Below are 18895 nucleotides of genomic sequence, written 5' to 3' on the forward strand. Positions count from 1 at the left end.
TCACTGTGCCTGTGCTGTTCAGTTTATGCTGTGTGATGCTCTCTGCTTTGGCTTATTTTTAACCCTGGCAGCTTCTAATAAGTGTCAAATAAGCAGCTTCTAATAAGCTGCTTAGAAGCTGTTTCTAATAAGTGTCTTTGCTTTGTGTTTCCCATCCCCAAAGAATTACACACTAGTCTCTTCCTCTTTTTCTTAAAGGTTCTCAAGCTGGCCATATGTATAGCTGTAGCTTGCCATTCTGGAGTTAGCACTAAACCAAGGTATTAACACTTTTAGAAGATTTTTCTTTTTTTTCTGAAAACGGAATTCAAACATTTTGTCATCTCAGATTCTCTGCGAATGCAGCCTATTCTCTCATAGACAATAATTTTAAACTGTTATTTTATGCAGTGTTTTTTCTTTTACAGTCTTTCAGCCATCACTTTAAAAGTGCCTCTGAAGAGTGGCAGTGGTAACGGGCATTTTTTTTTTTCCCTTGTCAAATGCAAATCTCTCACCTCCCAAGTGTGAACATACAAAGCTCTCTTACTGGCTTTTTTTTTTTTTTTTTTAAATAACAAAATTAGGCCACAGTTAGCTAAGCAGAGTGACCTGATTCGTGCTGGATCAACATGTTATCAACTCGAGGTTGTCACTACAAAGTAAGCGTGGTGAAGTCTGCCTGTTCCAACTAAAATCAAAGCAGTCTCTTGACATACAGCAGTGCTGAAGTCAGCAGTTTCTGCAAAGTGGGTCTAAATGCAGATTGAATATATACACTCTTCTGTGTATATATGTAACTACCAGTGCCAACCTAATTATTTATAATCAAATACTTTGTTGTATTTTTACTCAGGAGGACACGAGAGAAAACAGTTCTAAGTGATTTTTTTTCTTCTTTGGCTTTTCCTTATCTATAAAAGATTTGGCTTTGTGAGGTATATTTAATGTTTTCTCTAAAGTAGGCCACCTGAGAGATCCCATGGAGTAATTCACTTTGCTGAGTTAGCAGACGAGGCCATTGGACAGAGTCAAAAAAGATACTGCCAACTGTGAAGCAAATGAATCAATACCAGTGCAACTGGATCAGTTTGCTTCTTCCGATACGAGAAAAGCAATAGCACAGATGCAATATCTGACATACAGATTTAAAAAACAAATATAAACACACACACACACACACATTGGGTTGGCTTTTATTGGAAAGCCTAGATGCAATCTATAGTTATCAATTTGTGGAAAATTCAGGACACATATAAAGTTAAGAAGGCAAATTAAAAGAACAATACAAATCAGACGAAATATACATCTCAAAATATCAGGATAGCATTTTGACTGGCATTGCCTAAAATACTTAGAATCTCCTTTCTTTCTTTTGTAATATGCTTCTTTTAATTATACATTTTTTTTCTTTAAAAAGATCTTTGTTTATATATTCCCCAAGGTCACTATTTCCTGCAGGAGCATGTCCAGATCACAAGTCTTTTTTAGCAAGAAATAGGCTCATTAAACCCACTAACAAGGCCACTAATTGGCTTGATTTGACTTTATCTAAAATGATCACCAACAGATACTATAATTTGTTGTTTATTGGTGCCAGAACAAAGGAGAAGGAACTGGTACGCGTCAAGTAGAAGATATATTTCATTGTTGACATGTTATACAAGCTTTTCATATTCAAACAGAACAGAAACATTTGACATAATTTAGAATATGAGCCTATTTCAACAGAGAGCACTTACAGCATGCTAAATACAGTGCTGTGGAAGAGCCACCCAACAGAACTGCAAACACCTAGCATTTTACATCTTTAAAAAGAATACGTAGATCAATGACGCCTCTGGGGTCTGATATATCATCCTCTCTAAATTTAGGGCCCTCAAGACTTCAAGGGTAAAAATACTAACAACTAATCTGTGCTTTCATTCTAATAGATGATTAGCATTCATTATATGTGTAATTAGTTCTGTATGCTCTACCAAATACACACATACAGTAATAGCACTGATACTGTAGATTCGGTAGCGACTTGGCTGGGAGAAGTTCAAATCTGTTTATCAAACAATCCTAATGTGCAATTTAGAGTATGTAATACCATAGACTCTCAGAATACAAAGCAGTTAGAAAACTATTTTTATTACATCCACTTGAACCATTCATAGTTAAGACACGTTCACTTACTATGTTTCGTCATTATAATACATGGATAGAAATACTGCGTATATTTCAATGAACATCAAAAAACCCCAATTTTGTCTCATCTTAAAAATATTTATTTTTGTGGCTGAATTTAGTGCTCATGAGAGTAAAGCTCTAAGAATGTTTCAGCCAAGATGTAGAACAGATGCCATAGATGCCACCACAGGCTTCCTATAAGGAACCAGCTGCACACTTCAGTTCTGTCCTGCAGCAAATATACTGGGCCTTGGAGCAGGGCATGCCAAATCTATGCAGTGGTGTGGAGATGCAGAGTAGGCACCAGAACTGGACCTTCATCTCCATCCCCAGGTTCAGTGTTCACAGTAATGGGATTTGATCTGCCAGCTGAAGGCCAGGAGATGAACCTACTGAAGAGCCTGCCTGCCTAAAGAGCAATTCTGTAGCATCAGGTCAGAGGTACGCTTCTTCTATCTGGAGTTATAACATCTAAAAGAGCTGTATTATACAGAAGACAAAGTTGACATAACTGGATGAAACTACATAATTTCTTCTTCTTCTACATACAATTTGCCAAGCACCTGAGACACTATTCTCTCCATTGTGAAACAAAGCTTCTAAAAAAACAACAGAAACCCCACCTGGTATGAATAAATGTCCATTTATTACGTTAGGGCTGGAAAAAGACAAGGAAAACCCAACCTATTAAAGTCTTCCATCATAATAAACGAGACTTATTTGGTTACTGTGCCTTCTAACAATGACTGATGAAGTGGCACTGGCCTGGGTGACAGGAGAGGTACGGGAGGGGAGGGAGCTGTGGTCTGATTCAGCCAGCCACTTTGGAGTGTCCCATCCTATCAGCAGAGTGATAGATGCACAGCTTTAAACCTAATACAAAAATATTAACACTTTTGGACATTAGTCATCACTGTTATATCTCTACAATATAATCCTTTATACTGTACAGCTATAACATAAAAGGTGCAATTCCTTTTTCTTTAAAAAAATCACACACAGCACATGTTTTTATCATTTTATTTTTAAGTATAAACTTTTTTAAACACTTTACATAAATTAACTCCTCTGAGACTAATATTTGATGTACAGTAAATTGTAATTCATATAAAAATCCATAAACAACTTGTCTCACATAATTTACAAAAAAATCAGGGTTTCCTTTGCTTATCTGCAACAAGGATTCTACTTGCCATTTTCCCCCCAAGGCAAACCATGTTAGCATTGTAAAATCCATTATTAAATTCCCATGGTAGCATAAGTCACTTGTGCCAATGTCCTTTTAGAAAGCAGCACAGTTTAAAGCAGTTGGGTTGTCTATAAACAGTAATTTTTGCCCCACGTTTTAAAATTAACAGATATATACCACATCCTATGCAGTGAGAAAGAGAGAAAGAGAGAGAGAGAAAGAGAGAGACTACTTCTCATAAGCAAAGGTCAACAATTCAGTAATATTTGGAAACACTGTATGGGTCTGTATCTTAATTAAATACAGTGCCTCAAAGGAACAGACAGCCTGTTGCAAAATCTGTAGGCCTTTTTCTTTTCTTTTTTCTTCTTTTTTTTTTAATACTTTTCAGTCCAACTTGAGTGCAGCGATATGCATATGTAAACATATTCTTTAAAGCAGATCACCTTTAAGGTCATTGAGAAAAAAAAAAGTTTTGTCGTTAGCAGTATCATTCTTCTGAAAGGCGCTCTTTTCGTTACAGAGTCTGTTCGGATTGTGCTACAGAAAAAATCTGAGCAAAGATGTAAGCTTAGGCTCAAGTAGTAATGCAGCAAAACAGTTTGGTCTCCTTTTTAGAAGACACTGGTACACAGTCTCTTTGGCAGCCTGAGCTAAGCCAGTGTGTTACCTCTTTCCTATCTCACTTTGTCTGAGGAACTGTATATTGTTAGCGCTGTCTGCTAATTCCGGATATTGCTCCACAGAGAGTACATAGTACCCATCGTATCCTTGTACCTTTCCAGCACTTAGCAACTGCCTCTTTTCTCCTTCTGTCCACAACCTGGCGCCTTCCTCTCCATCTCTTACTCTCTGTTGTTCTCTGGCCCAGGCACTGGAAAGAGCTCTTTGCCTGGCTTGCTCCAGTATTCGGGCCTTTTCCTCATCAAGTGTCATGCCATAGCGGACATGAAGTGCTAAAGCACCATATTGCATTTCAACATCAGCAAACCTACGAGTCCTGCCGTTTACCACCGTGGTGGACTGGGAAACGGTGACGTTGATGCCGTTCTCCAGGGCCTTCCGCCCACTTGTCAGCCTCAGTGTCCCAAGGTCACTCTCAGGGGAGGTGGTCTTGATAAAGTAGTGCGTGTCCTTTCCCTCAACAGTGAAATGCAAGTTTTCTAGGTAGTAGGCGTTGTTCAGAACAGCTGCCACTTTTATGCAGTCCTCATTTGCAATGTTGAGCACATTTGTTTGCACTTTGCCTTGATTGACAGCGAGCATCACCCCTTTCCCAATCAGAGACTTCACTGTAGCAAACCATAGCCATGACTTCTCTCCACTGGATTTCCGTCTGCTGACCTGCACTTCTGCCATCTTTCCCAGGGAAAGGAAAGCCTTTGCTTGTCTCGCCACTTGTTGTTGCACTCCAGAAATTGGCTGTAAACAAGAACAGACAGAAGTTTTACCAGCCATCTGTAGCCCTCTAGATGCCAAACAGCCAGGCTTTCTTGGTGTGCTGCCCGTGGACGACAACAGGATATGCCACAACTGACAGTGCCAAGGAGTTAATTAAATCTACATACTGCTTGTTCTGCTGAGTTACAGGACTATTTTGCTTGATAATGTTCAGTGCTTTTTCTCTTTGTCTCCCCAAGAACCTGCACAAATGTAAGATTTAACTTCAGAGGCTGCTTACTGGGCTGCACAGGACAGACCTTTGCAATACTAATACTTCATATGGGTAAGAGCTATCTTACTACAGTGTCATCTCATCCTCTGAGCTTGTTCGACTATGATTCCTGTCTACCATGGGTCTATCCAAATTAAGGAGATTTTTGCAGGTCATGAAGCTGCGCTTTAGAACAGGAACAAGCCCTTCTTTACGCTGAGTCAGGAGATAGAGTCTCTCAGGTAGCTGCAGTCTGAAACCAAACTGCAGGGAGGCTCTCATAACCCCTCAAGCTGCTAAAGGAAGGGGGAGGGGAAATCAAACTGTAATGACAGTCTTTACAGTAAAAGAGGAGGAAGCAAATGGTACAGAGCAGAGGGGTGGAATATTGGGGACTGATGCCCTTTCTCGCAAATAATTGCAGAAACTCATAAAAGGGGATGTGTGAAAAAGCTGCGGCCAATTCAGTTGTGTGAGCTTCCATTTCAATCCAAGTGTCAGCATGCTGCCTAAAAGAGACAAGCAGCTTCTCTCCCCAGAATTTCAGAGGGGTGCAATCCTGACTACAGCAGAGTGCTTTGTTGACAGCTAGCAAAGAGAAGGGGCAATGAATGAAAAGAACCAACGGGCAAGTCTAAAATATGCTTGCTCGGTATTTCATGCGTTACCGTATCTGGGGTGTTCCTGTTGAAAAGGTAGGTGTGCTGTAAAGGGGAGGAAATAAGAGGTGCAATGGTGAGGTGCAAAAGCACAAGATGGAAAAGCTAGGATAGGACTATCTGTTTAAAAAGTTTGCTTGACTGTTAAGAGCTATGTGTGGCCCAGTCTGCCAGATGGACTCTTGGTAAAGAGAGAGGATAGGTGGGGAACAGGACCTGACAGCATAACCGCTGTGGTTAGCCAGAACAGCTAGAAGAGCAGGAGCAGCTAGCAGGAACGGTTAGCGAGCGCAGCTACGTAGTGGGGCAGCTCACATTACGGGGTCAACGGTGGTTGGGGTGAGACCTTACAACTGCACAGAATAGGCACATCTCATCTGCCTAACCCTGGGTCTTAACAGCTACAAGCTGTGGATGAGCTAGTATTGACGGAGGTGGGGAGCAGACAGCTGCCCTCACAGTTGTCTCAGCAGGAAACAGAGAGAAAGATTTAAATAGCTTTGGCTGCACTTTTGAAAAGGAGTACTTAGTTTCTGTAGATGATCCAGTTTATCTTCCAATTGACCCCTTCTCCCTTCAGTAAAATACTGTTTAACCCACTTGATTCATTGCTGACAAATGAGGCAAAAGCCTGTTTAGCTTTCCCAAATTTCTGGGTGGGAGACAAGCAGGAGTCATTAACAGACTTCCACAACCTTAATTCAGCCTTGCTGCTAATCAAAGCCTGGCAAAAGGTTTGCAAAGGCTTCTCTGCTCTGCCATGAGGGCGGCTTTCTGGAGGGGACAGTTCCTGAGGGAATTATGAATTGACTTGGACTCTCAGTTCTTCTTGAATGTGGCAGATTTCTGTCTGCACTTGCTAACAAGTATGGATTTCAGCTGTTGTAAATCCTACATAAAAGCTATTGAGCACAAAAATATATTCTAGACAGCACGCTCATCAGTGAGAGCAGCAAGATGCTATAGCAACTTCATAATGACAAAGTTTGTTTATTTTTAACATGTATCCTCAGAGCTCTGAAGCAAAACCTCAGAGCTCAGTAAAGCTCACTCACTCCAGAATGTTTCAAAATACTAAGTGGTTTGTATATTTACTTCTGGCTCCTGGTTGCATTTGCTTGTTCAACAGTGAATATCATAGTCACAGCTTCTTCCTACCTGAGAATTTTGAATCTTTGTGTTCCTCCCACTTCTCTCTTTCTCTCTGTCATGTCACATGCCTCTGGCACTCCTCACGTTGTTGAGCTCTTTCATGAAGAGTTTTGACAACTAGCTGTCTGCTCTCATCTCTTTGACCAGACTGGTTCTTTTCCTGGTGTGCCTTTGCTGGTGTTGGTGGATAATTGCATTCTTTAGCCTTTGAGATCTAAATAAACAACCTCTGGTAGTTCTTCACAGCCGTGCCTGATGACAGGTCTCTTATCTCCTGATACAACCACCTTGCCTGGAGTACTTGCAATGCTCCTCCTTCACCGCTTCTACTGTTCATGGGAGACACTATTCTCATGCTGCGCTTTAAGGTCTTTCCCTGTTACTCAATCCCTGGCTATTAAAAAATATATATAGTGGGTCGCTTCATGCATGCAAAATTAACTTCCATATGCTCCCTTCTGCTGGGCCACCCTTCTAATGATTTTTTGTCTAAATTAAGTTGTACAGTTCTTCAAGATCATATCCTCTTTTAATGTCGTAAAGTTCTCTATCATGATTCTTGTAAAAAGAGATCTGGTTTTGACTGCTTACAATGGGATTACCCATTTTACTGTCTCTTAACACTTCCTTCTTCACTGAGAATTGTAGGATTTTCGAGGGCATAGGACTTTGATCTTTGAGTAAGTTTGATTTGTAAATATAATTTTCTTAAATAGCAGATTTGGATTTTAACTTCCACATTTATTTCTTCCATAATTTAAAACTGTAGCAGGTTTTCAGGACTGAAGTTCATTTTTATCCTCCCAAAGAACTTCATAAGCACCTGGAGTTTTGGTTTTATGTAATGTAATGGGTTTTACCTCAGGTAATTTAATTTTCAATATTTTATCTTTACATATAAAACATGGTTAATATTAAAGAGAAGTAAAATTGTAGTGGTGCCTGGTATGCATAATTTATATCACCTGTTCTTCTGTTTATTTCAGAGTCTATTTTTTACTACAGTGTTCAGTTTCTGCCTTCAGGCAGAGCGTTAGTACAAATCTATGTAGTTTTTGCTATGAAACTTAGACATCTTTAAAGGGTCCTAAACTTCTTTTCATTGATTATTGTCTTTCTGCATTTTTATTATTGCTGAAAGCAAACATAAGTGTATTTAAAATAGTACCTAACTTAGCAAATCTGTAAGAAAAAACACCATTTATAATTTCTTAAATTCTTTTGAAAGTAGATAAAAATTAGAGCTTTGAAAAGCACTGTTCAGATTTAACTTAGCAAGTAACCCTGTCAGGATTATCCATGCCTAATAAGATCTGAATGGAAGGGAACATTCTGTCTTGTTCCATTTGTATGTTTAGTTTTGTTTCTTACCGGTATGTCTTCCCATTGCTGGCTCTTCACAAGTTCATAAGAAGGTTCTGTTAAATCAAATTTCGGAACAGGGAAACCAGGAATGGCATTGTGCAGATGGAAGCCAAATGTCACTAGCCAGCTATTAACATCTGAAAGAGAATTATTAAAAAAAAGGAGAAAAATATTAGAATTGGTCTATATTTTGCAATCATACCATTTTTACATGGAATAGTTTTTGGCATAGTTGATTTCCTTCTGTAACGTGAAAATTATTCAACAGTCTTCATTTTGGTATGGATGGATTTAGATTTGTACTACAGCTAGAACAGCAAGCCTATGCAGTAAACTTGAAGTTCAAAACTTACAAGAAAACTTCTGTTCTATGTAAGAATTGCACTATGCTTGTTTGAAAGGCATTGCAGGTTTCAGCAATTCTGAAGGCCTCAGTGACTTCCAGAACAACCACAGAAGCACAATTAAAGTGAGATTTCCTTCTAATATAGCCTAAACTAATTGGGATTTCATGGTCAGGCTGAACATGCTCTGTGTCGCACCTTCAGCATCAATACTTTAAAACAAAGCAAGAAAGAAGAGGTACTGCAGAGCACATCCTGTCCTTTTGTTACGTATGTGGTATTGTAATGTCTTCAAACTGCCCCTGAAATAACACCTGTATGGTCAATTACCTTTTAAATTATTTGGCAGATATTTTATGATGATTCAAGACAAATCTCCCCCTCTTCAAGATGAAGCTGGACTGATGAAATTAAAAGCTAATGAAATGTATTACAGTTGCATCAGTAAGCAGACAAGATACTAAATTAGCATTAGGTAACATTATTTATGATACATTTTATGTTCTGTTAAAATAAATAAATTAGGGATGCCAACAATTAATTAGTTAACAATTGCTGGGCAAGAATGGGTGCTCTGCCTTGTTTCTGTCTTTCTACCCTATCTTTCACAAATACTAAGCTTAGCAGAAGTTGGCAGAGTGCTCCTTACCAAGTCTAGTAGTTTTCACTTAAGAAAATCCCAAATAAGTGGAACAAGGAACCAAATTTTCCCAAATGTTAAAAGAATAAAAAATATTTACCTTAAAATAATTTCTAAACTTTCCAGATAAATGATATGCCTCATGAGGCTCTGCATCTAAAATTGCCAGTCAGCCAAATTACTCATTGTAAGGATAACCTTATATGAGCAGTGCATCTGTGTATTCCATACATGAAAGATGTTAAGAAAAGAACTAAAACTGTATTTTGAGGGCAATTTTTGAACTAAGCGCATCATTTTCAAGCCCATAAAGAATCTGATTGCAACTGCATCCCCTACAGCACATGCTGCTAAAAGAGGACAGATTCAAAGGTCTGTTATTATCCTTGCTCCCAGGCAGCCCCTGAGCAACCCTGTTAATAGCTGCTGTTTGTTAAATTAATGGAAACCCACTTGATTCCCAGGATGCTTTTCTGAGTGGTAGTCTCACAACTCATCAGTAAGTGGGGCTGAGCCCCTCCTGTAGTCTGGCACTGTCTGTGTCAAATATTTTGGATTATTTACATCTATTCAAATATGAAAATTCAAATGTATCTGAGCAATGCATTTTTCAGAAACTTCTGGTGATGTGCAATCAGATTTTTTTGTATGTAGAATAATGGAAAACACTACACATCACTAACTCTAGACCCACAAAAAGCATATAGATTCCCTAAGAACTCAGTTATATGAGAAGTGGCACATTAGCAGCTTTTTGTTGGCAAAAGAGAAATTCACACTCCTTTTTCTATATCCTGCTCCTTCCCTGCTCCTGGCTGTGTACTCATTACTTTGTGCTGGCCCTGGAGCTTATTGGACGTCTCTTTCTTAGCCAAATTATGTTAGTAGCCTTGCAAAAACCTACCCTGGAAAATATCAGCCAACTTCCAGTGAATATTTGCTGCCATGTTAATGAGTTAAATTGGTCACAGAAAGACCCCTCCTGCCCTTGCTACCTCACAGTCTCACTCCCTCTTGTCTTTGGTCTTTTCGGTCCAGGAATATGTACTTTTTACTGCTCAGTAGCCCAGAGCCATGAAGAAGCCTGACTCTAATCCACATGTAAGGAGACGCTCATGAACAGTCTTGAGGGGTTCTTACTCTTGTATTTGCTCAAGGAGTCTATTTTTTTCATGATAAGAGCACTGGCTAATGCGTAACAGTATTGAAAGGAGAACCTAGGGCTCCTCTTTCCTCTCCCAATGCACTGAGATCTCCAGCTGGGGCACCTTGTGCTACAGTTCAGTCAGTGGGAGAGGAAGAGATGTATTCTGCTGGTACTCCAAAATGTACTTTGGAAAACCCAACCCCTCTGTATACTGAGATGCTCTGAATTACCTTTTTGGGTTAACAGTTCAATATTAAAGCACCATAAGGACTGTGTAGGGCACAAGGTTTAGGTTTAGTTACCTAAACGTGAAGGCTAATAGATCTTAGCCTGTGGATCTTAATCTCTTACACAGGTACCTAAATCATTGTCTAAAGCCAGATGAGATATTTTCAAGATCTCCCATTTGCTATTTCACTATTCCTGATAAGTGTGTTTGCTGTAATTATTCTTATTGCTAAGTGCTTAATGCTTCCTCATAAAGAACTCTTCCAAATAGGACAGGTTTAGGTACTTCACAAAAATTGTGAATTCCAGTCTGAATTGGATGTCTATAGGTCTAGCACCCCCAAACTAAAATCACTTTGTTGATGTGCTTCTAAATGCCAAGTACTTTTCTGAAGAATTATCTTCCCTGAGAGTTTCTTTACTAACCTTCCCCAGACAACATCTTCGGCCTGTAACCCAGATAATCAGATTCCAAATTATGAGAACACAGAAAGGTAAGTTTTTGAACAAGTGGGAGACAGTCTTGCAATTAAGTAACCTTCTTTTACCTGTGATATAATCCTTCACATCGTGTATTTTACTGGCTGGGTTGTTATTTCTAAACATGTACAAATTAAAAGGAGCTGGATCCTTCCCAATTCTCTTCCAGATTTCAATATCAGGTGTTGTCCACCGGCCTGCCAGTATGTCATAATCTCTTTCTCCAAAGTGGACTAGTTTGGTGAGTGGGTCATATAAGCCTCCGTGGAATCCTATTACCAGCTGGAAGTCAAGGTTAGAGTCAAAATAGATCTCTCCATAAGCAGTGTATTGAATTTGTTTAAGCATAAGACCATTGCTACTGAAAACAGCCAGTGGTGTCCCTGTATTGTCTGATGCAATGTAAAACTCATCTCCACTGCTAATTTCCATGGCAAAAAGGTGTCCTTGCAGATCATAGTAAAGAGATGTGATTTCAGAACTTGAGTGGTTATATACGTGAGTTATCCTGGTTGGGTAAGTAAGGTCTGCGTAAAAAAACTGGAGATGCTGTCCAAGGCTAGTTTTACTGGAAACTCGTCGTCCAAGTCCATCATAACGGTAAATCACCGTCCACCCGCTGCCTTTGCTATAAACTCGAGTAAGAAGGCCCTTTGAACTGTATTCAAAGATCTCAGTACCCCTCTGACGCAGAAATCCGTCTTCATCTAATCGGTACTGAACATCACCTAGTCGAGTTATTCTGTCTCTCAGGTCATAGCGAAGTGGCGTCAAACGGGCACTGCTACTGGGGTTGAGCAAGTGGAGGTTGCCATTCAGGTCATAGTTGTATCGCCACATTATTTTTTCATTCAGATAAACTGTCTGGAGCTGACCATCTACATCATATTCGTAAGCATATTTCGTGGTGTTGGCAAATGGCCCGATCTTAATTTCTCTTTTTGTCACTCGTCCCATGTTATCATACTGAATTGTAATCCAATACATTAATGACCGAAATATTTCATATTGAATTTCCTTGATGCGGCCGTGTGCATCAAAGTGTTTTGTGTAGGTCATTACAGCTGTCGAAATGATCTGATTAATATCATAATATATAACTCCAAATTTTCCAAATTGTTCAACTTTGCCAGAGATATCATCAAACTGGTAGAGATCAATAGGCAATGGGGTTTCATTGATGACACCTTGCATGCTAGTCACTCTGAAGCTATTGTCATAGCTGTAGTCAAATCGGGCATTTACCATTCCGTCTTCGCTAAAGCGGAAAATCTGTCTGTCAATCAATGGGCCAATTTGCCTGTATCTAATGGTGCAGATAAAACCATCGCTTTGGAGGTTTACTGTTTTCAGGACTCCTGCTGTCTCATCATAAGTAAAACTAACTCTTGTACTATCATATAAAATTTCTGAGAGCTTGGTCTGCCGTCTGTACTTGAATAATACTCTTCGGCTTGTCCCCAGGAAAGCAGTTTGAAGGAGCTGCCCTTCTTCATTGTAGTCCATTATAACAGAAGCATTACTTTCCGGGGGGTTGTATATATTCCGGTAATAGCCAATCGAGCGGATAGTCTGCATGGTATGACGAGCAACACTGGGCATGGTGACAGCAGAAAGCCGATCCAACAAATCATATTCGAAGATATACTGCCGTTGGCTATGAAGCAGAAGAACCATTGACTGAAAATTAAGAACAGATTTTTACCATGTGACAAATGGTGGAGTACCACCCCCCCATATACTGATACTATTTCTTCACAAAAATGTGACATTCCCACTTGAGAAAATTATCTCCTCTTTAATTGAGTTATCCTTGACCTTACATGTTGTTAACATCTCCCTGCCTAATTTACTTGGATGCTTAATTGTAAGGGGTTCTGTAATTAGTAGTTCCACATTCATAATTTGCTACTTGTTATGACTGTATCACTCTTTTATCAAGCACTCACAGCTAAACAGCAGATTGTCAATGGATTCAGATAAGTCATGTTTAATATGGGAAGAAGTAAAACTGTCTTAGAGCCATTAACTCACGAGGAGAACAACATATGGGAGATAAAATTTCTTCCCTACAATTAGAGATGATTTTGAAGCATTTGAATAGCCTGAGATCCCTGAATACTGTGTTCTTGTTCTGTAAGCTTTTAAGACATAGGCAAAACAATTGTTTGATTTTTTATATCAAAAGGAGCTACTCAGAATTATTCTGACATTTTTCTGATGCGTGGCTATTATGTATCATAGGTCTTGATTAAATTATGTCTGCAATGACTAGTAAACAGTATTTCCTGAGCAACAGCTTCAATATTTAAACCCCAGAAAGAAATGGATTCTCTTTTTGCATAGCAGGCATGAGATCTCACAAGGGGGATTTTCACAGATATTTCTAGAGGGAGAGCTATCATTCAGCAATCGTTGTATATAATGAAGATTCCCAGTCTTTTGCCTATCATTTATTTTGATGCTACAACATATAGCAAGTACAAATAGACAGCTGTAACTATTTAGAAACAAGAGCTTTTCTTGGTAGTGAAAAAAACCAACAGTGAAGAATTTACAAACAAATTATTTTCAACTGAATTACACTGCAGAGATCTAGTCCCTGTACCTTATTTTAAGTGTTAAGATAGAAGGTAAATACAGATGCTTCTTGTTAGTCAGTGGCCTAAATAATTTAAAAAGACATCAATTCCTAGCAATTAGCTACAGTGTGATTACATATCTATTGTATCAAACATTCCCCTAGGAATCACATGTTGATACTTAGAATAATTGAAATGTGCTTCTACTACCTGTTTTTGCTTTGTATGCAGCAGTCAGATGCTGCAGAACTTCAGCACATTCAAAGCATTTTTAAAAACCTGAGTGTTCTTTACCTTTTCCAAATATGTATAACTCCAAGTTTTCCCATCAGCAAACACTCTAGACACTATCCTTCCCTGTCCATCATACTCAATTTTTTCACTAGTCGTCCCTCGCTGTATGCTGCCTATTTGACCTGTGGATGAATAGGTAACATTGACAGCCATCAGCTTGCTGCTCGGTAGCCACAGGGTGGGGTGCCCTGACGTGTCGTAGGCAATCCTCAGCAGAAATTTACGGTGGTCATCGTAGATCTTTTCTGTCTTTGTCGTTCGATCAAAGTCAACTGAAAGGAGGTTTCTGCCATTCACCTTTTTAAAGCAAACAAAATGACACAATAAATCATGCTGTTCAAACCTTAGCCACTTATTTCCACAAAGCTAGCTATTCTTTAAATACCATTTACAGTGATTGATTTGCTGTGTGCGTAAATTATTTTAGCAACTTCTTGGTATAAATGTAGGGCACTACATTAGCATCTACTTTAGAAGGTCTCATTATATGAAGAGATGGCCCAGAATTTGTTGCAATGTGTTCTTTCTTGATGCTTAGTCAACTGTTAAGAAAATACTGAAAGATGTGCCCTGAAAACTTCTGTAATAAATGGGGCCATTTCAGCGAACAAACTACTTCTTTTGTAGGCAGTCCAAAGTATATCTGCAAATTATTGTCAAAACATATTCCCAGCAACTGCTTGGCCAGTTCATAACAATCACGCTAAGAAAGAATTGAATCCTAATCCTCCACAGCAAGTATTTTTCAAAACGGTAAATACAAAATTAAGATCTTCAAAAGCACGTTAGATCTTCAAATTAAGACTGAATGGTGTTTAGAACATAGGCTTTCCCTTTCCAGATCAAATGGAAGTTTAACTCAGTATACCATCCACAGCTGCAATACATTTATGAGGTTGAAATCCTTAGTAGAGGATTATGTCTTTTGCCTAGTTAACTGACCACTTACTTAAAGCCATAAATGACTGGAAGACTACTGAACCACTGAAAAACAGTTATAATTGCTTTGAAGTTTATAACTGTTTTAATTTGAAATTAAAGCCTTAGCCTAGGTACATTTGTGTTGAAAATCGTATTATTTATATATGTAAACTATAGCGGTGGATAGTGATTTCTATACTTTTTCATTGAAGCTCCCCCCCTGCTGCCTTTAGTGTTCTAAATATCCTAACTTTCAGTTTCATTGAATCAGCTCTCATTTTTGTATTTAGGAAAGGAAAATGTCTGTTTTTTTTTTCCCACACTGGTATCTTTGCAATTCTCCATTCTCCCTCTGCATTGAACTGTTTTTTTAGTGTTCTCAAACAGGCCTCCAGGATTTCTTTGTTCATCTGTAAACCATTTCTGTATCTGTTGTCTCCTTTTAAAGTTATTCTAGGTGAGGGTGAAACACTGATAACTAAGATTTTTCAACACTGTATTTTGCTAACATATGGGAAGTAGGGGACAAATAGTTATGTGTATTAAGATTGTTTTTAACGTTCCTTTTCAAGTACTTGAGGCATATGTTGCAAAGAGGTGAAGAAAGATAGCTAAATAACATTCAGAAAAGAACAAGAAAATAAATATCCTGACCAAAGAAATTACTGGAGGATCTTTGCATTTTTCAGGGCTGCATGTTCAAAAATCCATATATCATGGATGTTGGTACTTACTTATATCCTGAGGCTGATAAGCTTCTAAAAGATCAATATTAATTAGATCCTTTATTATTGGCATAAAAAGTATTAAAGTGCTGCTGATGGGTCATAGGCAAATATGAAAAAAATTCCTACAAATGCTCAGTTTTGCTTATATCGGTCGGTCTGTCTATCTATATTATCTTTCTCTTTTTCAGTATGAAACCACTGGCATGAGAACAATCTGCACTATCAATTTCAGAACAAAGACCATGTTTTCATGTAAATCTTCTAAATAAGGAACACAAAGTCTAGCAGATGCAGAATAGCTACTTCATATATTTAATGAGCCATCAAATGTTATATACTTTGAAAAATTAACACTACAAGACTGATTCTAAAAGTAGGTTAAACTTAACTATGAAGCATTCCCATTCACTTCCTTTTTGTCATTTTTTTTACTTTTTCATTTTCAGGTAGCTTTTGCTTAAAATTTCCAACATTTAATATTCAATAATTTGCCTAAATTCACTCTTAAATCTTGTTTATCTCTGGCTTTCATTTCCCAGCCTCTCCCACACATGCCTGCACTCATCTCTGCATCTCCCTGCCTGTTTTGCTTCTCTGATTTTTTTCCTCCTCCCTTTCTCTCAATCTTCCCTTCCTTATTTTACATTTAATTATGATTTTTATTAATTTTCTCATCTACCTCTCGGGCTTAGACACTGAAGTGAGAATGGGTACTTCTGATTTCTGAATTGGCAAAGAGGGAAGGGTGGTTTTTATGGTTAAGGCAGATGTCCAAGCAATTGTGGTTAATTTCTTGGCTAAGCACATCCTTCCGGTGTAAATTGCAGCAAAGTACTTAATCTGGCTGTCTCACTGCCTTATCTGCTAAATGGGATAATAACATCCCTTGCCTTCTCACTTTCCATCTGTTTGGTCTGTGTAAGGGCAGGATACGAGGGGAAAGAAAGGAAATGCCTCTTTCTCCAGCCAGATTCATGCTTCCAGATTCTGCTGACAGAGCACTCGCTTTCAGACATGCGAGCTTTTGGTGAAATTTTGGCTGTGCTTGCATTATCTCGTAATACAGATAGCAATTATAATAACAACCAGTTTTGGACAAATTGGACAGTATGGGGCTGGAATAACATATGTCAGCTAAAGTACTGCCTTCAACTGAAGCATTTCTTAACAACGGCTCTGCTACCAAAATGCTTTTACAGCAAAACTTCAACGTTTTTATTGTGCCTAAGACAGTCACACTCTGAATATATTTGAAACCTCTGGGTTTCATTATGATAAAAATATGTGGTGGGTTGACTCTGGCTGGATGCCAGGTGCCCACCACAGCCGCTCTATCACTCCCCTCCTCAGCTGGACAGAGGAGAGAAAATATAACGAAAGGCTCGTGGGTCAAGGTAAGGGCAGGGAGAGATCACTCACCATCAGGGACAAAACAGACTCGACTTCAGGAAAATTAATTGAATTTATTGCCAATCAAATCAGAGTAGGATAATGAGAAATAAAAACTAAACCTTAAAACACCCCCCACCCACTCCTCCCTTCTTCCTGGGCTCAACTTCATTCTCGAATTCTCTACCTCCTCCCCGCAGCGGCACAGGGGGACAGGGAATGGGGGTTGCGGTCAGTTCATTACATGTTGTCTCTGCCGCTCCTTCCTCCTCACGGGAGGACTCCTCACACTCTTCCCCTGCTCCAGCGTGGGCTTCCGACGGGGTCACAGCCTCCTTTGGGCATCTACCTGCTCCAGCGTGGGCCCCTCCATGGGCTGCAGGTGGATATCTGCTCCACCGTTAACCTCCACGGGCTGCAGGGGCACAGCCTGCCTCACCATGGTCTTCACCACAGGCTGCAGGGGAATCTCTGCTCCAGCTCCTGCAGCATCTCCTCCCCTCCTTCTTCACTGACCTTGGTGTCTGCAGGGCTGTTTCTCTCACATATTCTCACTCCTCTCTCTGGCTGCAATTGCTGTTGCACAGCAACTTTTTCCCCCCTTCTTAAATATGCTATCCCAGAGGCACTACCACCATCGCTGATGGGCTCGGCCTTGGCCAGCTGGCTGGCATTGGCTGGCATTGGCTCTATTGGACATAGGGGAAGCTTCTAGCAGCTTCTGACAGAAGCCACCCCTGTAGCCCCCCCACTACCAAAACCTTGCCATGCAAACCCAATGGAAAATAGTAATTCAGGAAATTTGCAATGAAGAAACACTTAACGACACAAAACTGAGTCTCTTGACAGTCTCTACCTGCTGTCCTGCTTCAGTAATTTAGGTGTCCATCTATCCTGCTCTCCTGTAACTCCTGTTTTTCTTTCCAATGAGAAGCATGAAATCTGACTGTGATTCCCCCATCAGGAGTAGGAATATATCGCTGTGCCTTACAGAGAGATTCAAAAGGTAATGTGAAAATCAGGGACCTCTGCAGAGCTTGGAGCATGTCAAGTCTCAGGAGGAGGCAGAGAAAACTCTTCCTGTGAGCTCCCTCGTCAATGTTACCTGTCTACTCTGGGTGCACCCCTTCAGACAGAGCTCACACCAGTTCCTTTATTTGAGACCCTTGTGAGTGAGGGTCTGCCTGGCCTCAATACAAATGCCCTAAAAAGGCTCTTTCATGTAGAGGACTGTCAGGAGCTCTGCCAAAGGCCAGCCTACAGGCCAAACGTATAGGTCCAGCGACAAACCAAGCTTATTGAACAAATACAAAACAAGTCTGAACAAAAGTAAGATTGACAGAGAACTGTTTAGTTAAGGGAGGGTGACATAATTCCTAATTAATTTCTTTATGAAGACTGCTAGTAGTGGGTAGAACTAATACAAGATAGAAAACCAAGAGAGTACCTGAGGGTGTACTTTGTAATGTTAGATACTGCATATACATAATGCAGTGAAAGTGTCATATATATGACTGCATTTACTGGCAATACATTTTGTCACTGTTTTTTGTCTACATTTGTCTTCTTTGCAGCAAAATGTTACTGACATATCTGTTGATGGAAATGATGAGCTCCCTAAGTTATTCCTGTTCTTCTTTCTGTTGTTTTCTTCCTCTACTTTCCTACATCCCCCCACCCACCCCCGAGCGACATTTCTGTAATATCTTCCCATGAAAATCAATTTCAAAAAACCTTCCTTTTTTTTTCTTTGCTGACAAGTTTCTTTTATTTTTGAGGCACATTTCTCTTATTAGCCCATATTCTCCACCTGCCCTACTTCTCCCATTTGTATATACACTTTTAATTACTACTATTTTATCCTAATCTATAATCTCCCACTTTCCCCTTCACCTTGTTAAATCTTTCCCTCTTCTCTGCTGTTCCTTTTTTCCTGTTAACTCTTCCAAGTTAAAGTTGCCTATGACGT

At 39.4% G+C, this 18895-nt stretch overlaps 1 protein-coding gene across 9 annotated transcripts in view; it reads right to left on the reverse strand.

Moving 5' to 3' along the window:
* Window positions 1-1178: 1178 nt before the first annotated feature.
* Window positions 1179-18895, reverse strand: part of TENM3 (teneurin transmembrane protein 3) — a 503184-nt gene continuing 485467 nt past the window's right edge. For all 9 annotated transcript variants that reach the window (XM_072861207.1, XM_072861209.1, XM_072861205.1 and 6 more), the window contains 4 exons: window positions 13889-14185; window positions 11081-12692; window positions 8180-8310; window positions 1179-4765 (listed from right to left, as the gene is read on the reverse strand). In XM_072861207.1, coding sequence (XP_072717308.1) covers window positions 4010-4765; window positions 8180-8310; window positions 11081-12692; window positions 13889-14185 — 2796 coding nt within the window. In that variant the 3' untranslated portion in view covers window positions 1179-4009. The remainder of the gene's footprint in view (window positions 4766-8179; window positions 8311-11080; window positions 12693-13888; window positions 14186-18895) is intronic.

This window comes from Ciconia boyciana, chromosome 5, assembly GCF_034638445.1.
Source record: "Ciconia boyciana chromosome 5, ASM3463844v1, whole genome shotgun sequence".
Classification (NCBI taxonomy): Eukaryota; Metazoa; Chordata; class Aves; order Ciconiiformes; family Ciconiidae; genus Ciconia; species Ciconia boyciana.